A 25,163-nucleotide genomic window follows, 5' to 3' on the forward strand; every position below is an offset into this window, starting at 1 on the left:
ACTCGCTGGCCCTATCTTTGAGTGCAACAAAAATCGCAACTTTGTTTACATGAATGCTTGAACTATCATAAAAGTGTGTCATTTGCGCACCACCTGCAAAATGGCTGAATCTCGGACTGATACACTGAAGGTCTTGCTTAAACCGATTTGCACAACAAAGAAATTGCAACACAGTGCAGCATCTATTGGAAAGTGACTAGATTTGCACAACAAAGAAATTGCAATCTTTGTAACCCGATCTCGGTTCTTCAGATCGGGTTACTAGGATCACGCTTGGTGCAGATCTAGTCACTTTCCAATCTATCGCACCCCAACTCTACCATAATTTATCCGGAGCAAGTCGGTGGATTGCAATGCCGACCTTCTATTTGGACGAGATTCTAGATCTGTAAACCCACCCTAGAGTCATTGCGCTAAGCGAAGCCATGGAAGTCCCATTGTTCTCTTTACCTGATCGTGTTTGTTTACCTTTAGGTGAACGATGTGAGCACATATTGTCAGATTTTGAAACCTGAGCAAAGCACACCCATCTGACGCCATGATTCATGAGTATGTGGGTTTGTTATGCAAGCGTTGTCAATTTTGGTTGTGGTCATTGATGCAGCTTGTTGTGCACAAATCTGAGATTAATGACTCAACCTTTGACGGAAATACAAGCTTTGCAGTGCGCTGACGACCTCTTGCTGTGTAGAGCACAGCCGACTGGTTTGAGTGTGTAACGCGCCCCGCACCTAAACCAGGCAAGCCTGTAGGTTCGGTCGATGTACGCCACGGAATCCTCGAATAGCAACGTCGCAAAACAGTTGGAAGAGTAGAGTAAAATTTATCACCTAAAACCCTCTGTCTCACGATGCTGCGGAGAGCGTTGGTTTTCGGCACATGAAGTGGTCGTTGAAGTGACTGAATGAGATGTTCGCAACATTGCTCTTCAATGTTGACATTTCGTGCAGATATTTAACGGGGGTTATTCCTGGAATTGGGGCATTGAGAAGTAGTCTGCAATATGTTGCTAGTGTGTCATATGCTCATACTTCCCATCTTTTATTGCACTTTGCAAAACTATCCTCGGATTCGACTGATAGATGATGTGGTGTAGACAGGATTTTCTCATACCCTGTCCTTCCCATGCATTTGTCTGTTGCGATTGATAATCAAGATACGATTCTTTTCCAAGTGCAGGTATTTTCGCAGGTTTTTGTGGAACAGCTGGTTGTATGGATGGTCAGAAGGATCTTTTTTCTTTTATGTCTTTTTTGCAGCATTTGTGGCGAAGATAAATTTTGAGATGTTTGATCGCATGTGGAATAAAATCTATTGATTTTAGTTTACGGTTGAGAGGAGTACGAAGAATGTGCTACTTGAATGGGCCGCACGATTTATACTTAGAGAAAATTGAGTTGCCTGTTATTTGGCGAGGAATGAGTGAAATAAAGGACTACATTTTCTGTTTTAGCATTTGTTTCAACATTTACATTCTGACCATACATGTAAATTGCGTCCACTTTCATTTACGATGCACATACAATGATGTCGCCTTCCTGTTTAAGTGAGTGTATGGATATATTTGCAAACAATTATGAGTGGATTTAGTCGGGATAACCCTTGCGACTGTCACGATTACACATACTGATCTCTCATCAAATGGAGCACTGGAATATACAGTCAGCAGCATTAAGAGTCAAAGACATTGTTCCACTGTTAGTTAAGAAATAAGCACGAAGAGAAAAATCGATCAGGATCCTGATGGTACTGACTATGCCACTGATCACCAGTACTAGTTATAGATGAATTGGGTAGAAACATGTGATACACTTAGCCGTGGTTTTTACGACCAGCAAAATTCCATCAAGCTTGGGATGCACATAAGATCAGACCAATAGAATAAAAAAACCAGGTCAAACTTGCGCTTATTCCTTTTCGACTAAGGTCAACAAATTCGATATTAGTGTAAAAATAATATAACTAAATCTTAACCGCTCAAGGCAGATGTGTTGTACACTAGAAGAGCTCCAGTGAGGAGAAGTCCACCCAAAAGAAGAGCCCAGATGGCGAGGGCAGGCGTTCCTGCATATCAAATACTCAATAGAGTCAAGTACAGCACGCTACGCAACCGCAGGAAAAGATGAGGATTTGTGCACGAATTTCAATGCCAGTTCAGTGGTACAACAGCAACAACATTATATGAAGATTGGAAATAATTTCAAACGCTTTAATCGATGAGTTGCTCACCTCCGGCGTAGCTGTCCCCTCCCTTGCTCCACTCATCCTTAGCATAAATTGGGCTGTACCCGTCAACATTAGCACCGTACTTGTCGACGAACTGGTACACACCCTTGCCCTTGAGAACTCGGCCACCAGCATCGACACCCTTCTTGTTCTTAAAGTCACCTGATGGACCTGCAGCACAAGGAAATGAAGGGACTCAATTCCACAACCTCACATAACAACAACAACCCGTGCAGATTCAAGACATTACAACCTGAAGACTAACAGCAACAAACACACACACATACTTCTTCAGAAACAACAGGGCCATGGCCACTAATCGAAAACCCACTTCATGAACCTGCTTTCCACTATCCTAGCAACATCCGAAAGCTGCTCTCAAGCATTTCAGTCACTTACCCAATGGCTCCTTCACCTTGATCTTCTTAACGTTGGCAGTCACGGTAAGGGGACGAGCGGTCCTTGGCGTCGTCGTCGACAAGGTTGGCAAGCCCAGCACGGAAGCGCCGGAGAACGCAGACACAGAAGCGAGAGCGGTAGTGGCGGCCATTGCTGCAGAATTACTTGCACAATCACTCCCTCACTCCCCCACTTGTCTTGCACTTCGTCAAGACACAACGGCACGGAGTCCTTCTGCATTGCTCCTGCTTTCTATGGTTCCAGGAGCCGACTCGGGCAGGCACCCGAGCTCGGGTTCTGCGCCCGTGCTGCAGTCCTGCACGGGTATTGGACCGGTTCTGATCCTGGTCGCATCTGACCGTCCAGATTAGACGCGATGACCCCTTGCGTGGCCGCGTGGCCGGGCGTGTTTTGGAGCGGTGGGGAAGAGCACAGGGGGAGGGGGGGTGCAGATAGGGCGTGGGGGTTGGGGGTGGGGGGTGGGGGTTGAGTGGCCACGGGAGATCACCTATCCACATTGGAGAGGGGGGGGGGGGGCTGGCTGATTTTCGACCTCCTACTCCGCTCTCCCTCCCTTTCTCCCTTTCTCCTCGGTCTTGGGCTCGGTCATGAGCCCACTACCAATGCCCCGTTTCTTGGTCATAGATCCTTGAGGACCCTAAACCGTGGATCTCTGCTTCTTTACACCGTCTTCCTATGATCCATATCCTCAAGCTCAAGTTCCCTAAGTTCCTCATGTTCCCTTTCGAGCTTTGGGGGAGATTCTTAACAGCTTCAGTTCTAATCCAAAGGGTATAATAGAAACTCAAATATATATACATATATATGTGTGTGTGTGTGTGTACTTTTATTTAATTATAAATTTACGAATACTGTAAGGAGTCTTCTGTTTTAGAAAATGAGTTGAGAGTTTTCATGCAGGTATGGAATGATTTTTAATTAAAATTATTGTACATTAAGCAAGTAATCTAATTCCATCATTCCCAATCCATTACACTCTTGGATTTCGTTATAATTAGCACTTAGTGTTTTAATGTCCTTTTTTTTTCATTTGTTTGTGTCATTTCTTGCTTAAAATATTCTAAAATACATGAATGAATAGATGAATTCCCTCTTAAAGTTGAGCAAATGATAACCCTACAAAGATGTATTGATTATGGATTTTAGATTACAGCACCCTTGTAACCAAAAACGTTTAATGTAAACAGTGTTAACAGAGAGATCTACAAGTTTTTGAACAACATACTTAGAGTAAAATATTGAAAGAGCTTTTTGTTATTATATACTTTATTCTTTAGTTTCAAAAGGTGTCTTTTATGGAACTCTTATGATTATTTTAGCTAACAGGATAAACTCTGTGACAATTATATATATATATATATATATATATATATATAGTTTAAAATGATTGAAAAATATTATAATTTGAAGTATTTCTAAACAATACTTGCATAAGTCTCCATGAGTGATTTTTACACATAAAACACTAAGATTAGACAAAAATACTTGATTGAATTAACTACTATATAAGATTTGATCCTAGAATTTACACAACACCAAATGAAATAAAGATTGATCTATAATTAAATATTAGTATTTTACACAAACTCTAACCATAAATAAAATAACATTAAAGTAAAGTTATATATATATATATATATATATTATAAAATTTTTTAAATATGAAAAGGATAGTTTTGAATCTATTTATTTTTTATATATACATAATCTAGTAATTTAATTAAAATTATTGTACATTAAGCAAGTAATCTAAATCTATTATTTTTTATATATACATATTTTTAAAACATTATGATATGCAAATCAAAAACATTGATTTTTTTTAAAAATAAATTCAATATTTGGTTTATAAAAAAATTACGCATATTTTTAAAATGGAATTTTACTATATATATATATATTAAATAATGTGATATTCCATCTAAGTTTAATTTTAAAATATCACTATTCCATCTAAGTTGCAAGAAACTATTTTACTTATTGATAAAATTTATGTACTAATGGCATGATTGTAAGTCATTATATTCACAAATAGATAGTTCATGGCATCGTTTACAAATAATAGTACAGTTCATGTCATTTTAATGTCACTCATGCAATTCACTACCAAATGTTTGAGTGGAAATATTCCAAATTATTTTAACTGCTTTCAATTACTTGTTTTCCAATTAATTTTGAGACACAGTTCATATGCACAATCAGTCAAGATTACTCTCAAACACAGAAAGCAGTTGACGAGATTGCACTTTTATTTTATTTATTTATTTTAATATTTCTGTTAGATTTTATTCTTCCACATGCTAGTGACCCATAACTGTTCACAGCTACAGAACGCAGAGGATTCATTCTAAGCTCGCATGACTCAAAGTAGGGATGGCTTCAGGCATATTCCGGTGAAGAATATGGTTGGGAGGGCAGGCACGTTTCCATGCGGAACGGGTCTCCTCCACCGAGCTGAATTCTAGAGTTGGCTTCTCAGCGAGCTTGCAGACCCCCTTCGACTTAGTAACCCTCGCCATTTCGCAGTTCACCTCCTCGCGTGGGATCGAGGTCCCTGCGCTGCTGCGTTCGGGCGTAGATCGGGCGCAAACTAGTTTTGTATCTCTTGTCATTTTGCAGGCTTATGTTAGTGTTGGATTGGCTTTGTTGGAAGTGTACAAAAATTCGCCATTTTCACGAGAGAGTTTTTGCGGTGTGGTGGCCTTGTTCTTCTGTATTCGTTTCTGTTTTTTCTTTTGGTTGTGTTAGTGTCGTCGAGAAAAAATTAGGTCAAAATGACGGAATCCGTCCTTAGAGGCCAGAAGGGCATGACCAGCGTGAAGGAGATGCCCGTGTTGCAGGATGGACCTCCACCTGGTGGTTTCCCTGCTGTTCGGTACGCAAGGAGGATTGCCAATACGGGTCCCAGCGGAGTTACGGTGCTTCTGGTGTCCTCTGCTATCATCGGTTGGGGAATGTACCAAGTCGGCCAAGGCAACATTTACCGTAGGTACGCATTTTTTAGGTCTTCTATGTCGTGATCAGGGTTGCTCGTGTGCATGCGATTGTGCGCTCCTTGAGCATAAAGATAGTTTTACAACGAATCTAATCGGTCTTATATTGTTGTTTCCGTTAGAAACATCAAACTGCGTACACTCGCCCTTAGTTTCGTTTTTGATTTTTAATTTTAATTTTAATTTATTTATCTCATATTGTAGGGGCTTGAAAGCTGAGAAGATTGCTGCAAGACAAGCTATATTACCTCTCATCCAGGCTGAGGAAGATGCAAGGTTTGATTCCTACATTCTGCCTCTCAACTTTGATTTCAGGATCCCGCTGAAGTGGTTGGATAGTATTGAGCATTACGGTGACGATTAAAATTCATCTTGGATTACTGATACTGCATCCTTAGCTGCAATTTAATCGTCTCCGTAAATGCATCGAATGCAGGTGTCGTGTCAAATAGTTCCGATTTAAATGTTTTACGGCGTCAACCCTAAATTGACCTCACATTAGGTAGCATCCTGGAACAAAGTATTCTCTCATCGTCAACGCCTCGTTTTGCACCATACGTTGAAGCAAGAGGTTGTACAAGTATGGATATCTTCAGCTTTCTTCGAGTAGATCACATAGTATGCCCACACTTGAACAGCACTAGATGCAGGTTAATAATCAGGAGTTAGTATTATCAGCAATCATATTTCAGTATACGCTTTACCGTTTCACCATGGGCACAGTAGTGGCGATTGCTGCATGAATATCAAGATACATATCCACTTCCTGTTTTGAATTATGCTTACGTTACCATGCAATAACAAGAGTTGGTTGATCTAGTCAATGTACACTCTGTCGTGATGCTGTCTTTTTTTTGGGGTTTTTTGTTTGCTGTTTTAGCATCCGTTCTTTTTTCTTTTTCTTTTTTGTCAAAATTGATTCTCCATTGATGATCTTCGCGTCCCTGAGTCAAATTTTTGACTGCCGGTTTCGACCTTCCTCATTTCTTAAATATGTTTGTTGTAATGCAGGTTTGTTAGAGAGAAGAACAAGCTTTTGGAAGAGGAAGCCAAGGTGATGGCAAACGTGCCTGGCTGGAAGGTCGGAGAGAATGTATACAATTCTGGGAGATGGATGCCCCCATCTTCTGGTAAACTTGGCATGGATTCATAAGCGAGTCGGCAGTTTGTTTTGCTTCTCAGCCCATTTTGATCTGAATAAGTGGCTGTTTTCGAGTTTCCTTACTTCTATAGGGATACCATAGCAGATAATTTGTTTTGCACATCGATGCAAGCAAACAAATTTCAGGTCGATGTCAACCTCTTGCATATTGGAAGGGCGTTTTTCATTGCTAATACCATTACTAAGGTGGTGTTTCAAATTATTCCCTGTGTTTGAGAACACTGAGCAGCTATCTCATTTGGAGCGTTTTTTCGTGTTTCACAGATAGCATACACATTATTTTCCAGTAGTTGACTTATGAAGGAAGAAGCGTGTGCAAGTATCTGGTGCGGTAATGGATTTAGTCTGACGTAGAATGACTTATCCAAGTTCTACAGAATCAGTGTGTTCATCCGTCCAATAATTTGGATACTTCCGATCGTAGTTTTAACAGAAAAAGTACTTCACTTACCAAATGGTGGAGATGAAGGAGTATGGACGGGTGAATTTGGGGCATTTGTGTTGCATTGACGGTATTAGTCATTCTCCTTTTTCTTTCATATGGTGTCGACAGGATAATGCGAGTTTATTTTCCCATGCACGAGGCGACTTTTTCCAAAGAGTATTTCATGAATATGTTTCCATTGCATGGATTTCTTCTTAGGCCAGTCATTGATAGGTGCTACGTTTCAACGTCAAATGTCCTCACCGAATCACGATGCTGAAACGCAAAATGCCGGAGGAATATTTCGCAGGAAAGCCAGCAACTTAGGTCTTCTTACAAGACCCGAATGGAAGGGGACCCAATGGGAAGTGAGAAAAACCACCTTGCCTATGATTGATAAACAATACGAAGGATATGTGACCAGAAGCTTTGATGCCCAGAATTCAATTAGTCTCAGTGCTCTTGTAAAATGACCAGATGCTAATTATCGAACTGCAACACGGACAGAAAAGACGGCTTACAGGCTGAACGTCAAATGTTGAGCCCTAAGGAAAATGTTCTTTTAGACTGACCCATCTGTGGATTACTGCAATTGAGTGTGCAAAGCAAACGGCATCAACAAGACCATGATCTGATAAATCTAGAGCTGAAGTCAGTGGGAAAGCAAGATGGTTCCTAAGCAACATAAGATGAGTACTTAAAATTGAAGCAATTATGTAACATTACCATCATCGTTTTTCCATGTGGTTTTCTTGCAGTTCTCTTAAAGCCTAAGTAACTATGGTGTTTCCTGCCCTGGTCGGAGATACAAACCAACCATAATAAATTTCTGCCTCTGGATTATAATCCTATAAGCTTCAGGAAGCCACTCTCTTCCGCAAAACTACTGTTCTCCTCGAGAATAAGGCAGTGTGACCTGGTCGAGATCAGCCACAGCATGGCAGACCAACACAAAAAATTAAGGAATGCAAGCTACTGAGCTAACACCGAAGACTTTTCAGGCAGATCATGGGTAACGATTCTTTGTCGGACGGCATGCTCTGCGACCACGAGGAGATTCGCAGCGGCGACACCCATATTGTGCAACATCATTCACTTTCTCGATAGAAGTTGTTGAAGGAATCAAGAGCAAGGTCTGTAGGCGGATGTTTTGATGAAGAAAGAGGGGAAGGACGAAAGAATGAATGGCCTCCGCAGAGTAGCGCTTACTCTGCTGGCCGCTAAACCCCCGCACGCATCACCTCTCCTTCAACTCCGCCTCAAACTCCTCGAGCTTGCGCCGTATCTTGGGCAAGAACAATTTCGTCATCGTTTGCGTGACCCTCTTCCTCTGCGCCGAATCCGTGACATCGGAAGGACTAATGGTGACTTGTAACTCCAGATCGTCGAGCTCGCCATAGCAAGCCTCAGGCACCTTCATCTTGCCTTCAACAGCCTTCTTCTGAGCCCCGGGCTTCATGTTGATCGCATACTTCATCTCAATCTCGAACGTGTAACCTATCCGCTTCCTCTGCCGCACTGTGACCAGCGACGCATCGCCGCTACAGCTTGTCACCTCCGCGACCTTGGCCGTGCCCTCCTCGAACTCCACGGGCTCCACCGTGAGCAGCAGCTCCTTCACCCGGCTCCCCGCCCAGGAGCTCAACACCTTCTCCTCCCACGTCCCCGCATGATTCCACATGGATCCCACCGTCGTCGACTTCACATTCCCATTCCCCGCCACCTCTTCGGACGTCAGCCTCTGGGGTACAGGCTTCGGCGCCGCGCCCGTCAGATTCCCCCTCACCCAGTACCTATACGACGAGTTCTTCTTCAAGTCCTTCTCCTCCTTCGTCCCCGCCATCGCCTGCTCCTCCACACTCGCCATCATCCGCTCTCAACACAACCCCCCTACCCACCGAAACAAACTTTTCTCTACGCCCACTTCAACGGCAGAGACACAGAAAATGTGTCCGACTGTCGATCTGTTTTCAATGTCTTGCAACAAAAAGTATGAGGTGGCGGAAATTCTAGAAGGCTCTTCAAGCCGCGCCTGGTTTCGTATTGTGGAGCAAGAAATGGGGGGCGCTGGTGGTGGTCGTCGGAGGGAGTTTGTGGCATTCGCTGCGCCTGGGCCCACGTCCTCTGTTTTAGGTCATTCAAATGAACGTGTTGAGCTTTTTTCTCTTGGGGGGGGGGGGGTTACAACTAACCTTCCCGAGGGTTCCATTTTGCAGGAAGGCGATTACAATTCGCCTTTCGGTTGGTCTTCCCTTGTAGAACAGTGTTCTTTTATCACTCGGAAACCCTTCAGTAAATACTGGGTCTAATGGACATACAATCCGGTGTCCACTACGGTAGCAGTATTTTTAGGGGTTTCGAGGTCTTGTTGGTGTGTATTTTCTGTATACGAATATTAACCTCCTGGGTTTTCAAGCACACAGGAATTGACGCCTCCAGAGAATCAGTAATTGCCGGTAGCGAAAATGTCAACGATGACGGATAGGCATGTGTTCAGAAGCCAAGGGGAGAAACAACACAAACAGATGCTGTTGAGTCCTTTCTGAAAGGTTCCGTGTTGGCTGATTTGGTTTGAGATTTGTAGGGCCAATGGAAGATCAAGACTGATGGGCAACCTAACTGTCGAAGCGGAGGTACAAGGTCTTTTGAGTCCTGCCGAGTCATGGCCTTGTGGGTTGCACTAAAGTCCACAGCAGGGAGCGTCCTTAGTTATTCGAATAAATGGGGCACGCAAATCCAAAAGTGGCTTCTCATTGCCATTGCTCGCCCAGCCACGAAAGAAAGCGCTTTACAATATGGACAGATTAGGTCGACACCGCTCCATGCTCCTATCTTCACGAGATGGAAGAGTGAGAAAACTACTGCAAATCTGATTAACCCTAACTCGTTCGTCAGTGCGATTGCTGCATTTAATCCTTTCTTACGTGACCGCAAATCATCTGACGTAGCGGTTCTGTTCTTCGTTCTCTGACCTGCTCGATGATGCTGATGCATCGCACGAACTGCCAACCGGAGACGCAGCGTGAATAGAGTACCACCTTAACTCTGCACCATGTACTCAAATCTGAATAATTGCAATGCATTGCTAGGCTCCCACAACTTCACGACAGAAACTGGAAGAGGCTCCCGTTGTGTAAAACATTAAGAGTACGAGGGAATGAATGCAGTCTCCACGCTGAAGTGTACGCAAGAGCTCACCCAATACAATCTCAATTTGATAAATACATTTGTGCGAAGTCCGCAAGCACACCGTAGTCATACTTCTCATGATTCCTGTTCGTTTCGGCGGCATTTTGCTGCCACAAGTTGATGGTGTCGGTAGAGTGGCAGGATGTCGGTAACGTGTCGGTAGCGCAGTAAATTGAGGGTGCCCTTGCTGGAAACCTTGTCCGTGCTATCTAGCTTTGGCATGATTTAGCACATGTGGTCAAGTGTGATACAAGAATCATGACATAATACTCAATGCAATGGGTTGCAAGTAAATCACTCTTTCAAGGTTTGGAACAATTTTAAATTGCAAAGAATGGCATGTTGTACTCACATACTCATATTGCAAAATGGCATTAAAGAGATTGGCACTTCACAATACAACTATGCTTAATGAACCCTTGTACAGGGTAAACCATTGTTGTGTTAAAAAATGTGTGTGTGTATATATATATATATATATATATATATCATCCTTGTAGTGATCCACATTTGCAAGCTTGTGGTTTTTATAATGTTCATCAATTTGTCAACTACATTCCTTAAAACCCCTTGAGGTGAATAATATATAAGATTATCTCTCAATTACTTGTTTGCAGATAAAAAATAAAAATAATTTTTTTGACTCATAATAGAATAATGTTTAAGACACACAAAGTAGTTGTCCATAATATTTGTTTTATTTATTCTCATAATATATTGTACAATTAGCTTTTAGAGCCCAAAAAAAACCAGTAAATCAGTAAATAATCACAAAAAAAAAAAAAAAAAAAAACATCCACATTTCTTGTTCAATTTAGGTGTTTAGAAATGTTTCATTTTTGGGATTTTTTAAATTTTTATTCAAAATGTTGTTTTGTAAAAAGAATAAGAATTTTTCTTAATATTTAAAAATAAATAAAAATATATTTTTAAATAATTGAGGCAAAACATGTACTAACTCTACAAAAATACAATTAAAGAATTAAAAACCAATTTCCACCTGAAGAATTGCAAGAACTTACAACCATTTTTTGAACACACCAAAACAGTAAAACCAAAATAAAAAAATAAAAAGTTTTGAAAGATTTCAAAATTATATTGGTTCAAAATGTCATACTTCAAAAAACCTCATGTTGAGTTATTTGTGATAGAGCAAGGGACCTATGACGCATTAATTAACTTCTTTGCCATAATACACGCCACTAGTGCCATGGTCAATAAAATCAACAAATTGATTACCTTACATCCAAAGCATTGCAAATATCTTATTCTTAAACTAATCAGTATTACTGCTTTTTAAAAGCATTAATAATCAGTGATGCTGGTTGAGTTAATTATGTGACAATTTCAATAAACTGAAATGTGGTGCAAGTTCTTTACTAAATTAAATAAAAATTAGGTATTTTTAAAATATATACATGCTATTATTATTGTTGTTGTGCATTTGTTCAGTAAGTATCTCCAAAGTTCTTAATATTCGTTTTTAATTTTAAAAATATATTTTAAAAGATGCTACATAGCTTGCTTAACAGATAAGTAAATGAAACATACTTGAAGCTTATAGAAGCATACTTATTAATACTTCTGTTGTAGCAACGTCAGAAGGTGTATTTATAACATTTATGAGGTCAAAACTTCTTCAAAATCGGACTGAAGCATCATCCAACCACACCAATTGTTTATTTGAAATGATACCAACGTTGACTTTTATTTTTATTTATTTATTTATTTTTCACTTTCTTCTCCTATTTGAATCTCTTCACTATACTATAAGTACACATCTGTCGAAAAAGAGGGAGAGAGTGAGGTCACACTGCATCACAATTTGAATGTGCATAGGTTGAAAGGAATCTTCCATGGATCATTGCTAGAATTACCAGAATCGGTCTGGAAGCTATAACTGAGTGGGTATTCCGACATCAGAACGTGACGCTCGAGTATAACGAACTCTGGTTGGTCTCGTGCATTATACAAGAAACGGATTTACTGTAAAATAAATAAATAAATAACACCCGCCCACGTGATGGACCATAGAGCGAAGAAGAGTGCCCAGATTGTTCCCCAACCTCTTTCCAGCAACTTCCTATACCTTCACTAAATGGTATTCTATGCGATCGCCAATTCAGAGATAAACTACATGTGGAGTTGGGCATTATTGAAAAGACATCAAAGGGTGTGTAGAAAAGCATGAGCCTGAAAGCAGAGAACTTACTCAAAATGACTAAACGTGGGTCTAAGCTATCCAACGTCTCGGAACCATTCAAGCGTTACACAACTTCTACAATGTCAATGTCTGCACATCCTAAGACTGAGCGTCTCGACTTCTCGCTTCAAATCGTTCCCGAGAAAATAAGTATTACCGGAGCAATAAGTCAAGGTGCCTCATACTTGCTGCACCATAAGATATAGCTTCAATTATCGTCCACGAATCCAGAGGCAATGCCAAGGAATTTGACAGTTTAACTTCTCTAACTATTGTGCGAAATTATTACACCAAGGAATGGGAAAGTGGTGTGTTCCGTGAGGTTGAGGGTACTGATCCTCAGGCACCGAGGCGTTCTTCTAAAGCTGGAAGGCTGCTTAACTGCATCGAAGTAGATGCTAGAAGCCAATGCCCTCTTCAGGTATTGTTGGTTTCTAGGTTACGAGTGGTAAATCTGCACCCAAGTTTGAAAATGTTTCTTACTAATCGTAATGTTCCCTGTTAAATCAACTTATGATGTTCCCAACAATACATCAGAATATATATCACACTTCGCTCTGGAACTGAACAAGGAGAGAAACTGTAAAACATAATGGATCATCGAGTCTTGAAATTATATAACGGAATCACAGAGAAGTACGACGAAGCAGATCACCTGGATAACTGTTCTGTGATGCTTTGCAAACAAGTCCAATCCCCTCGATCCTTCCAAAAGCATTGACGGCAAAGCTGCAGAACTCACAAAATTGAAAAGACACCACCAACCACATGACTACGAGACAAAGCTGTCCGAGGACTGTACTCAATGTAGTCTGATATTGTAATGTAAGAAACAATGTACACTAAATGTATAACAAATCCTGTCAAAACTCACCAAAATTGATGGCTTGAATCCAAAACATAAAACTTTGAGAATTATGCAAAACTAAATTGCACCTATCACAATACGGAGTTTGTCAATCCAAGCAGTAACTATGCTACACAGTAACACGCAGTAGAACAAAGATGAAAACTATTAAGTTTACACGAGAGTAATGATGAAAGAAATCTTTGAGATATGCGCCTCGAGATAAGAAGAATATAGATGCCAGGCATTTAAAAATCCCAAGCTCTGTATTGATTTCGTCAAAGCCATGAGAGACTAACATAGCATCCAGGAGATGCAGTATCAACGGCATGATCCTCTACCAATCAGTTCATTGGGATTTACTTGAACAAAGGCTCATAGTAAACCTAAACTATCGTCTACGTCCTAGCAGCAGCGCTAAACACATATTCTGTAATTAACTCCAATAATAGCTCGCCTGTTAATTTTTGTGGCAGCCTTGCCTGATAAAGGAATGTAGAAAAATCATTCACGTAGATACGTTTTATGAGTTAGCTCAGAGACTTGGTGAAGTCTGTGCGATTCAACTCCATCCACTCCGTCACTTCACCCACGAGGGCTGCCCGAAAGATAGATCACAACCAAAGGTAACATAAATTCACTCAATTTTACCATGAGAAGCAATAAGTTCAATCTTGCCTGAGTTTATGTTTGGAAGTTGCTTTGCCTCACGGAACGGTGGCTACCGAGTGAGGCATCACTACAAAACTGGAGAAGAATTTGGGATACTTCCCACAAACAAAACTGCGAAAACAAACTGGGATGTTGGTGGCCATAATTCTGCGTCAGTTGCTGTCCATAAACGCTCCTGCAGCCCGCCTAGGCTCGCTCTTCCTCCGGCTACCCTGACGTCTGGTAATCACTGGCTTGATTGGTTCGTCCCTGTTGATTTCATCAACCTTATCGGCTGAGGAATCGTCTCCATTCATTGTGCGACTACGTTTCTTTCCCGAGTCCGTCACAGACAACTGGGATATGTCGTTGCTCACCACTTCAGCCTTTAACTCCTCTACAACAGGAGCAAGAACCTCTTCCTTTGGAATTTTCCGAGGCCGACCTCTTTTTTTCGGAGCAGGAGCAGGACTCGACGCACTACTCGCAGCAATTTCCTTGGATTCAGCAGGTCCACCGTTTGTAACCTTCTTGTAAACTATCTTTGCCCGGCCCATCTGCATTGAGAAGTAGAGATACTTATCGTCAGGTACTAATGAATCAATGCTTCAGCTGTCTCAATTCATGAAGTTAGACAAGCGCAATAAATGCAAGTTCGTCTCATATCTATGTCACTTCATGTCCGCCTCCAAAATGCAAAAGAGCAGGTTTGAAATACATCAGGCTAACTACCAAGACACGAAATAAAATTTCATGAGTGAGAACAGACTGTTCCTCAAACTATTCCATGTTATTCAAAATACAGCATCATAACACATGCACTGAAGAAACGCTCGTGCTACATACCTGGATTGAACTGGCGGATGATGGCTCTGTCGTTCAGAATAAATCGAAAACGCTTAACAAAACCTGGATAGGCCGGTTGGGACAATGCTGAGACGCACGCAGAGTGGATTCGACCTCGGAAATGAAATGGAAATAAATCAGGGATAGCAGAAGCTGAGGCCAAACCAGGGTAATGAAAATAAACTGCAGGATAGGCCACCTATACCAGAAAGTAGACCCTCTCCGATGAGACTTTTTCTAAAACACAGAAAAACTCGATTTCAATATCATAAACCCAGAAATTATGGGTCAAAAGAAGATAAACTAAATTAGTTGTCCCCAAAAATAATCTGGTAGCCCGCCGCTAACCGAAGGATCCCTAAATGAAAACAGAGGGAATCGTTGGAAGATAAGATTGACCAATGTAGCGAGAAGGTCCAAAATTTGGAGAATAATCTCCTGAGAAAACCTTGCGAGCGGTTGACAATGACGAACTCGAACGTTCAATCGTCAATCGATTTCTCGAAAGACCAAATATCAATGGTAGCGTAGAGGCGATGGGATTGACACGATATGAGACCTAAAGAAATACGACACTCTGCAATAAAATAAAGGAAAACTCTGGAACGCTGAAACCTCCTTTAAAAATGCCCAGTACAAGTAGAATGAGAGAGCGCTATAGAAACAGAATGTGGAAAGAAGTCAACTCTCAAGGCGGTGTCTCTTTACGATTTAGACCTAGCATATTCATTCGGCTTAACCGCAGAGACCGATAATATTTGCCTATGAAAGACGGCAAGACAATGACGTGTTACGGACGCACTTGAGAAATAACTCGACAAAATAAGACATCCAAATACAAAATTGACTGCAAAAGAAATGTGTAGAGCGTCTCACAAAAGACTTTGACTACAGCTGTCTCAAACGATCCAGCAGATACGAGGTTGGCATGACTGTGCTTAGCAAGGCTGGAATATCGCAACGCTGAATGAAATTGGATAGGAGAGAGCACCACGTTGCAAGAGAGAAGATAGTGTCCGCCGTTGAGAAATGCCTCCAACCAAATGGAGTTAGGCTTCCACAAAGAAATTGTTGAAAGATTTCACACAAATCCGAAGAAATCCAATATGTAGGTGGAAATACGGAGGAATAAGCAGCACAGCAAAGAAGACCGAAAATCTTCCGAATAAAATTAGGACACTGCTGGATAGGAAATTGGTCTCAAGAGGAATAATGAGTAACCGGGACTAAAAACAGATTGCCTTAAGAAGGCTAAAAAATCCTTGAGGCAGACATCGCCAAAAAGATCCAGAATGAAGCACGCCACAACGCAGGAGCTATTGAGAATGAATCCAAGTCAACATGTTGAGCTCTAAAATCCATGGCAACAATATAACCCTCCTGTGTGTAGCACTCCTTTGATTCGATAAACTCGAGCTTCACATGACGATCCACACAAAATTTGAAAAGAAATAAATAAGAAAAAACCTCACGAACACGAAGACAAGAAGAAAAAATAAAAATAAAATAAATAAATCAATAAATAAAACACCTGCAACACAAAACGGATTCGTTCAACAGATAAGACGGCGAAACCGCTCACTGCGACGCATATCCACGCAGGATCTCAGCTCCTCGAAATAAATACACGCTCAAACCCTTATCCAACTGCACGAAACACTCCGCAATAATAAAAGAAGAAAAAAAAAACAAAAAAAACAAAAAAAAACCGACACCACTCGACCAAAACACCATTACCAAAAGGCACTTCTCCCTTCCAAAACCAAAAAAAATCGGGAAAATTTCTGAGGAACGCGCTACGCCGCCAAAAATCCTCAGTAAGATCCTATTCCATCCCACGCATCGACAAATCCTATTAGTAAGCATTCACAAACCTCACCACTGCGCCACAAAATACTCATACATACATCTGCGCACTTGAATCGCCCTTACAGGCGGGGATTGTATTCAAAAGTGCTCAAAAATATCTCTTAAGACTCGGAAGAGATTTCTCTATCCGTTGTGATTATCAACTCGAGCTCGCGGCCGCTATTGGCACCAGCAATCGGCGCAAGAGTGGAAGGGAGGGAGAGAGAAGAGGAGAAAAGAGGAGGAAGTACGAAGAGGACTCGTCTCTCTAAGACCAACGCAAACAAACACCAACGCATACACAAGACGAAGGGGGGGCACCAAAGGACTGAGCCTTGAGGGGACCATCGATTGACCCCCGGTTCCAATCTGACCCATTCCCGGGTATCTGACACCCAGCCTCTCGCTGGACACATCCATCCATACCCCCGCGCGCTCTAAATGGGGGCACTTCTGCTGGGGCCCGCCCTCCTGCAGATAATGATCCGTCCGGGGCCGGTTCCGCCCGGAATGCGCATTCTCTAGTCCCCGTTGGCTAGATAATGCTTGCGAGATGGAGCAAGTTCCTAGACGGAATCTGTGCCCGAGACCCTGACTGCGCTCACCTCTTCCCGCGGTGACCCGTGACCGACCACGTGACGAAAAACCAATACACAGGTGCCCTTCACCACTCTCTTTATGTGGCGACGCCCCGTCGGTTTGTTCCCAATGTGAGGGATCGGCGTTCCCCATGACTAATATCGATGCCCTTTTCAATCAGAATTGTGGTGTAGATAACCCATTGAGAACCTCCATGTCTCCACGCTCTGATTGTTCCCCACGTTCTCTTACTTTTCTTTTCTTGTCATCGTTTTATTTTCTTTTTCTTCTCATTCTCGACTTTTTCTTTGTGTGCAAGGGGGAGGGGCCAATTGGCACATTATGCACCTCTTTGCAATTTTAATCCATCCCCCAATTTAAGTACATTAAATATTTCACATTGAGGCGTGATTCCAACATATGTAAAATAACATATATATTTCCCAAGTGTACCACCTCCACTTTGAAAAGAAAAAGAGAAATTGCCAATGGGAACTCATATTTGTTTTCTTCTTCTCAGCATGAAAATTGAATGTGACTTGTGGTAAGTTCATAGAATGACAGAAATAAAGACTTCTGTCAAGCTAATGGTTGTGAATAATAATAATGGTCAACACCACATGCACCCCATTTTTATTTATTTCTATATATATATATATATGTGTGTGTGTGTGTGTGTGTGCTTCCTTTGTGAATAGGGCTACATGGCTTCTACATCAAGGGTTCAAGCTTAGAGGCCACTGATGGGTGAGTGTTTCAAAGTGCTATCACTAGCTATTCTTTACTTTTACCATTGTGTACATGTATGTAACATTGATTTGAAAAGTTGTATGATGGTTGCATACTTTTGACATAGGAAACAAAAATAGAACTAGAAATATATATATAAAAAAAATTAAATGTTTTTATTTAGATTTTATTATTATTTGTAATGTTCTAACCCCAAGCATAGAGTCATCTTCTGAAAATAAATAAATTCAGTGTTTTAAAACACATCAAATTTGTTCATAGTAATAACAAGGGATTCTGCAATGAATAGTACGGTTTTTTTTTACAAACAGGCACAATGTAATGGAACAGAGTTTTGTTTTACATCTGCATTTCATTCTCTAACACTAAATCTTGTATGTGTACATATAAAATATATATATATATATATATATATATACATATGATTAATTTTTTTTAAATCACAAAAAAAATAAGAATAAAAAATTGCAACATGGAAATTTAATCTACTATAATGTTGAATATTCTTAACATTTCTTTTACTGTCAAAATCCAAGCTGTGTAAATAAATAACGGGATTAAAAAATCAAATCAAATCACAGAAGCTTCTGAACCAGTTAAATCAAAATTATGTAATGATTAATTCAACCTCAAAATCTTCAAGAATTACACAAAACCACAATACTCACTGTAAATTAGAAAACAATACAAAAAAATCACCATGTTGGTTTTATTATGTGTGTATATATGTATGTATTGAAAATAAGAGGATTTTTATAATCTTATATGTGTCCAAAATGAAACGTTGAATCAATTCACAATTGAGGAATTGAGGATTTAAAAAATATTTATATTTATCAAGGATGACAACTCGGGCAGAAAGCTGCCCGTGATAATTTTGCTGTCAGTGGCAGTCCTGATGAGAACAGGATTGGATTCTGCACACACTTGTTCTGGCAATTCAAATATGGACAAATAAAATAAAATAAATCACACGAACAAACAATTGAAAAAATGGGACTAGATTCTATTATCAAGTTATATATGGCGTTCGATAAAAAATAAAAAAATAAAAAAAATTGCCATTTATATATATATATATATATATATATATATAATCCTAAAAAGAATGGAAATAAACGAGTTGCATTATTTTAATCAAAGTTGGTGCCTTGAATATTCCAAAACGTAATTTCCAATTGGAAATTGAAGTAGAATTTGTATGTATGTATCAATGCATGTTATATAACCAATGAAAGGCACCAATTGGTCAATGAATACTAACCAACCTGTTGAAAGATAAAATTGAATTGATGAATGGATGCATGATCATTATAAAAATATTAATAATAACAATAATAATGTAAACAATGGAAGAAAATTAAGAACCAGCACAAGAAGATATATATATATATATATATATAAATATAAATTGATGAAATTAGAGTTTTAAATCCTACAAAGGCTACTATCAAGTATCTTTCACATGGTTACAACGATAAATTTAATTTAAGCTCCGCTCAGAGAAATGTTTCTAAAAATTATAGTAATTCCTCATACATTTCCACAGGGACTTCACCAAAGTTGGGTTTTGTATGTGCCAAACAGCCATAAAAATCCTCCCTTTCGACTCCTCAGTTTGTTTTTTTTTGTTTCGTGTTTTTGTTTTGTTTTGTTTTGTTTTTTTGTATTTTTTGTATTTTTTTTTGTTTTTGTTTTGTTTTGTTTTTTTTTTTGTTTTTTTGTTTTTGTTTTTGTTTTTTTTTTGTTTACAATTGCTGGGGTGTTTTTCCATTGATTTTTTTACCCACTTTTTTATAAAATTTCATGCTTTATTTATCTTTATTTGTATATACATACAATTTTGTTAAGGATTCATCACTTTAACATATTACTTCAAGAAAAAGGTAGATGTTTATTCTTCAAATTTTGACATTCATCATTTTCAAAAATTATAACCTAACAGAAATTTGAATGGTAAAAGTGTTTGGTCACCTTTAAGTATTATATTCTTATTATAAATATACGTTTAAATATATTTATAAATATAAATAAAACAAATATATATACATATATATATATATATATATATATATATTAAAACCACAACATTTGAACCAAGAGAATGTAAAGTTAGAAATGTCAAGGTTTCCAGAGTTTGTATTTAAGGTTAAGTCACAGTGGTTGTTTTTGTATAATGAAATAACACCCAACTAATCAGAACATGGTTTTCCTTAGAAATCTTTCAAAACATTTCATGCATTGGAAAGATTTCGAAGGAAAATAACACAAATGAATGCGCTTGAAACAAGATTGAACTATTATATGGAATACAAGTTTCAATATAGTACAAAATTATAAATTTCTGTACGTGAAATAAAAATTCGGACAAGGTAAAATCAATATCATAAGGGACACTGCATAAATTAGTTGAAATTAACAACGGTTATTTTAAAAAATAAAATATCAATATTTATTAACATGCATGTAGAAGATAATTTTTATGTGAATACATGTGAATACATTACTTATAGAGATTAAAATATACCTTTTAAAATCGTATTAAATGTAACCTGTTTGTTTGAAAGTAAATTCATACACCGAAAAATCTTGATTTTTTTACACAAACATGCAAATTACTGAATTGCAGGATGAAGACCTGAATAATTTGAATAAAAAGGCGAACTTATTTGAAAATGTCCTTATAGAATAAAATTTCAGAACTTTTAAATTATGTGTTTTTTCTTGTGAGGAATGTTTTTAATGGCTGATTTCTCTGATATGAGTTTCATCGACTGATTACTTCCATAGCATTAAACTTCAATTTCAATAGGTATCTGTCGTTTTTTACAGTAATATGAGATATTAATTAAATTATTGATTTAGTATGATCCAATAATTTAGATTGATTTTCCAAATAACTATTAATAAAAATGTAAGTACAACAAGTGCACAGACAAAATTAAAAAAACATTATAATGCAGTATTATTTTGGTTGTTATACACTTAATTTAATACATTGTCATAAAATGGATACAATGTATTTTTTTGGAAAGTTTGTTAAAAAATTTTAAAAATGAAAATAATCTAGTGTATGTGTGTATATATATATATATATATATATATAAATAAACAGTATGTCCGCATCAGAATCAAACATAGCCATTTATGAGTAACTGCATCTTTATATGATTCATGGTCATTAGTTTATTTATGCAACAGAAATTAGATTCATGAAACACTTAACATTTCTTAACACATTTAACATGACTTTCTTTTCTTCTCTTTTCTTTTCTTGCCTATTTCAAAGTGATGTGTGATACATAAAAATTTATATGATAAAAATAAAAATAAACATTTAAAATAACATAAGGTGATTGTTGGACAAAACTCTGTTTTTGTATTTCATACTGAAGATTAATTTCAGTATACTCCTTATACTAAATTATAATCCTTTATTCACATTACCTAAAAAATTATGATTATTGTTTGATTAAGCTTTGTGAATATACCTATGTTGTATGTTAGTCACAAAAAAAAATAAAAAAATAAAAAAATAAAATGCAAAGATGGTAATAATAATTATATAAATATAATTTTTTTTATTATATATATATATATATATATATATATGCTTCCCAGCATTAAAAATATTGAGTACCTTAAATGCATGGGATATACTTCTAATAAATGGTAGCAAAAATTTGTACTGTTCCAAACCATTCAATAAACAATGAATACCTCAAAAGCCCTTTTTCAAGAGTACAAGCAATACGTCCTACTTCTTTGGATTGAAGTGCATGTTGAGAATTTAAATATTATATATATATATATATATATATATATATTCATACATACAATATTACCACTCCTAAGTTTTAGGATTGAATTATCTGTCAAAACATAACTTATAGTAAGTTAAAACTTACCAAGTTTAGCCAAAATCATGAATCTGCTCAAGTATCTATTTATTGCTAGCCTAATGCTTTCTCTCATGCATGCCCAATACTTATGCACCACATATAATGTTGAGCTTTGCCAACACCTAACAACTAATGATTTGCAAGCAAAGAGATGTGGAGCCTTAGATCTTGTAGGCAACTCTTGTAGAGTGGACCAAAACCAAGTTTAAAGCACCCTCATAAGTTATTATTAGAAAATCTTTAAGAAAGAAGATGAGTACAAAGCCATGGATCAAGACCAACTTCAAGCAAAGTGCTTAAGGATGGTTCACTTTCTTGACCTTGAGGAATCATTTATTCTATGGGTTCTACAATGATAATTGTAAAATGTCTTGTTATTAGTCAAACTTATTAAAAAGCGCGGTCGATGCTTCGTAGAAATGCTTTCAATCTTCAAAGATAAAATAGAATTTTTAAATGATTATTTTGAAAATTTTATCTCTTGCCACAAGCTGAAAGTGATTTGAATATACTAAGAGATAGACTCAATTGATCAAGTTAATATTGATGCAACGATGCTTGCTCTATGCACATGTATTGTAAGATATGATTTGTATGATGTATACAATATAGATGAAATGAACGTAGAACTTTTTTACAATATAGTGCTAGACCGAACCATTACTCAACAATAAATTGTCAACTACAAGAAAGAAATTACACGAATCACCATTGCATTCACAACGAATGCCATTGAAACCTACAAATTGCCATCATTTTTTTATCAGCTATGCCGACAAGTTCTATTGCTTCAACCATTATATAAGCAAACAACTAAGTTTTTATTATTTTTTTAATAAGAAAGAGTGTATAATAGAGTTTTTTTTTTTTTTTTTTTTTTTTTTTTTTTTTTTTCTAATAATGGCTTAAAAATCTGAATAAAGATATATGAAGGGCACATTAGTAGATCTTGCTCCTCATAGACAATGCATCATTATACATTATAAATGACCATATTTCTTCAAACATAGATATTTGAGTACTTCTACCAAATACAACTTCAAAGATCCAACCAATGAATGTTGGAATCATTGTGGCATTCAAGTAGCACTATTAACACTTCTATTAGTAGAATGCACTTATCCAAGATGAACAAAATGAGGTCAATTTATACAAGGTCGATTAATTGATGGTAATGCACTGGTAACTTGCGACTTGGACAAAAATATCTGCAACAATAATATAAAATTATTTCTATTATATTAGATTGTTTAAGTAAGTACTTGAAGTCTTAATAATCAACTATAAAGAAATAGTCAAAGAAGAGCTGGTGGGCAAAATTTGAGATCTTTTATTACAAAATCTAATATTATTCAAAAATCTACTCAATCTAATTGAAAAAAATGGTTTACATATTAAACTAGATGATGACAAAATTGTTGAGCTATATGTCATGAAGAAGTAGAATATCACGGACATACTCATATAAGCTAGTAATTACATATACAAATAGGTGGAAGTAAGTAAAAGTAGATAAAAGTAAGTTAATTCTATAGTATTTAATATAGAAGCTTCTTAGAAGCTTCATAGACATTGCTTTGACTTCATAGGTGTCTTTAATTGACTTTTTGGATTAAAAACGTGGTCAACAAGTTGGCCATGTACTACACATATTGTTAGCTTGAAGATCAAGCTAACTATGTGGCCCACACGTAGAAAAACTTACCTTGTAAGTCAATGCATGTGTCCTACAAAGTCAACACATATTGGAGGTCCTATAGAACGTCGCCACGTAGCCCTTATTTAGATAGTATATATAGAAACAAGAGTGAAGCCTTCTTCACTCTTGTCAACTCCTTTCTTACTTCCAATCTAATTTCAAGGGTCTTTAGTTTTCTTGTCTTTTGGCAATAGCCATTCTAGTTTCTCTTTCAATATACATACTTGTTTATTTATATTTTGTTACCCTTCTTTGAGTGAAGGCTCACTTATCTGAATTACTTTTTCATCAAGTTCTTATCCTTGACAGATTGACAAGAGTACACCTACAATATCAGAGCTTTGTCTAATCTTGATTAAGAGTGGATTATCCCTTTTTTTTGACAAGATATAATCATATTAGAAGTTGCGGATTACCCTCTTCTAAACTGATATTGTCTTTAGTATTTTCTTTGTTCCCAAGTCCTCTCTTCTATTTGTCTTGAGCGATATTAGACATCTTCTCTCTTCTAAGTGTTATCATGGCAAAACTTGTTGAAATGAAGAGTGCAATGACACAAATATAAGAGCAATTGAGAGAGTTAATGCTTCCGATGCATCAACTCAATTTACCACCACAAGGAGCAACAAGATTAGCAGAAAGTGAACATATAGAAATGGTTGGAGCTACTTCAACATCTGCACCAGACCATGTCCTTTCTCCTATGGTGGAATAGCCTTCAAATGTTAGAGAACCAAGAATTGCCCTACCCCAAAAGTTTGATGGCACCAGATCCAAGTTTCGAGGATTTATCAATCAAGTGCAACTTGTGATTGAACTTCAATCCCAAAGCTATCCAATTCTAGGATCGCAAGTTAGATTCATTGCTACGCTTCTTTCAGGTTCAGCACTATCATGGTTTTCATCTTTTCTTGAATGACAAGATTCAATATTAGATAATCTAGAGGTTTTTTTGGCGGAGTTTTGATCCATGTATGGAGAACATGATATAATTTGTGTTGCAACCAATAAGATCTGTATTCTATATCCTTATTAGCCAATTTCTCTACGGATTATAATATGAGGTAAAAAAATTAATGCTCAACTTACTTGATCCTCAAACATTGAGTCAAGCAATTGACTTTGCTGTGAAGTGCGACAATCACCTTTTTGAATTCCGATCTAAGAACCGACCTCAAAGTAACTATAATTCAATGGCAACACCAACACCTCTTCATCACATACATTCGGAAGTAGAGGATATGCAAATTGATAGAGTACGTTTTAAATCTCTTACTAAGCAAGAAAAGACGCATCATCGTTAAGAAGGATTATATTTATATAGTGGAGAACCAAAGCACACTGCTCAACATTGTCCAAAGAAACGACGCAATTACAAATTGAGGAGTATGGCTGTGAAAGAAGACAATATGTCAGAAAACGAG

General features: G+C 37.8%; 4 protein-coding genes and 1 long non-coding RNA gene across 6 annotated transcripts; 1 reads left to right on the top strand and 4 right to left on the bottom strand.

Moving 5' to 3' along the window:
• Positions 1–1,879: 1,879 nt before the first annotated feature.
• Positions 1,880–2,837, bottom strand: LOC112282976 (photosystem II 10 kDa polypeptide, chloroplastic). Its single transcript, XM_024521234.3, has 3 exons — positions 2,626–2,837; positions 2,230–2,397; positions 1,880–2,064 (listed from the first exon to the last, which is right to left on the bottom strand). The coding sequence occupies exons 1-3, from the start codon at positions 2,774–2,776 to the stop codon at positions 1,970–1,972; spliced, it is 414 nt and encodes a 137-aa protein (XP_024377002.1). The 5' UTR covers positions 2,777–2,837; the 3' UTR covers positions 1,880–1,969.
• A 2,314-nt stretch (positions 2,838–5,151) lies between these two features.
• On the top strand, positions 5,152–7,003 carry LOC112282542 (NADH dehydrogenase [ubiquinone] 1 alpha subcomplex subunit 13-B). 2 transcript variants are annotated; one of them, XM_024520237.3, is made up of 3 exons: positions 5,152–5,635; positions 5,844–5,915; positions 6,651–7,003. In XM_024520237.3, exons 1-3 carry the CDS (start codon positions 5,421–5,423, stop codon positions 6,790–6,792), a joined length of 429 nt encoding a protein of 142 aa, XP_024376005.1. In that variant the 5' UTR covers positions 5,152–5,420; the 3' UTR covers positions 6,793–7,003. The 2 variants fall into 2 exon arrangements, with proteins under 2 accessions (XP_024376005.1, XP_090106370.1); XM_090250244.1 differs by lacking the exon at positions 6,651–7,003 and adding an exon at positions 6,076–6,463.
• Positions 7,004–8,462: 1,459 nt separating this feature from the next.
• On the bottom strand, positions 8,463–9,092 carry LOC112282541 (uncharacterized). The gene has a single exon (XM_024520236.3). The coding sequence runs from the start codon at positions 9,090–9,092 to the stop codon at positions 8,463–8,465; it is 630 nt and encodes a 209-aa protein (XP_024376004.2).
• A 3,710-nt stretch (positions 9,093–12,802) lies between these two features.
• On the bottom strand, positions 12,803–13,630 carry LOC149989228 (uncharacterized). The gene is made up of 3 exons (XR_016502841.1): positions 13,492–13,630; positions 13,273–13,346; positions 12,803–13,071 (listed from the first exon to the last, which is right to left on the bottom strand). It is a non-coding gene; the product is annotated as an uncharacterized LOC149989228 (long non-coding RNA).
• Positions 13,631–13,687: 57 nt separating this feature from the next.
• Positions 13,688–17,106, bottom strand: LOC112282622 (uncharacterized). Its single transcript, XM_024520487.3, has 2 exons — positions 14,962–17,106; positions 13,688–14,672 (listed from the first exon to the last, which is right to left on the bottom strand). Exon 2 carries the CDS (start codon positions 14,670–14,672, stop codon positions 14,289–14,291), a length of 384 nt encoding a protein of 127 aa, XP_024376255.1. The 5' UTR covers positions 14,962–17,106; the 3' UTR covers positions 13,688–14,288.
• Between the last annotated feature and the right edge of the window lie 8,057 nt (positions 17,107–25,163).

The sequence above is a fragment of the Physcomitrium patens genome, chromosome 5 (assembly GCF_059467195.1).
Source record: "Physcomitrium patens ecotype Gransden chromosome 5, ASM5946719v1, whole genome shotgun sequence".
NCBI classification, from domain to species: Eukaryota; Viridiplantae; Streptophyta; class Bryopsida; order Funariales; family Funariaceae; genus Physcomitrium; species Physcomitrium patens.

Coding starts and splice junctions, on each gene's coding strand:
- LOC112282541 (XM_024520236.3), bottom strand. CDS start 9,092: ATGGCGAGTGTGGAGGAGCAGGCGATGGCGGGGACGAAGGAGGAGAAG.
- LOC112282976 (XM_024521234.3), bottom strand. CDS start 2,776: ATGGCCGCCACTACCGCTCTCGCTTCTGTGTCTGCGTTCTCCGGCGCT. Junction 2,398..2,625: donor CAAGGTGAAGGAGCCATTGG/GTAAGTGACTGA, acceptor CTTGTGCTGCAG/GTCCATCAGGTGACTTTAAG. Junction 2,065..2,229: donor AGGGGACAGCTACGCCGGAG/GTGAGCAACTCA, acceptor TTTGATATGCAG/GAACGCCTGCCCTCGCCATC.
- LOC112282542 (XM_024520237.3), top strand. CDS start 5,421: ATGACGGAATCCGTCCTTAGAGGCCAGAAGGGCATGACCAGCGTGAAG. Junction 5,636..5,843: donor CAAGGCAACATTTACCGTAG/GTACGCATTTTT, acceptor CTCATATTGTAG/GGGCTTGAAAGCTGAGAAGA. Junction 5,916..6,650: donor CAGGCTGAGGAAGATGCAAG/GTTTGATTCCTA, acceptor GTTGTAATGCAG/GTTTGTTAGAGAGAAGAACA.
- LOC112282622 (XM_024520487.3), bottom strand. CDS start 14,672: ATGGGCCGGGCAAAGATAGTTTACAAGAAGGTTACAAACGGTGGACCT.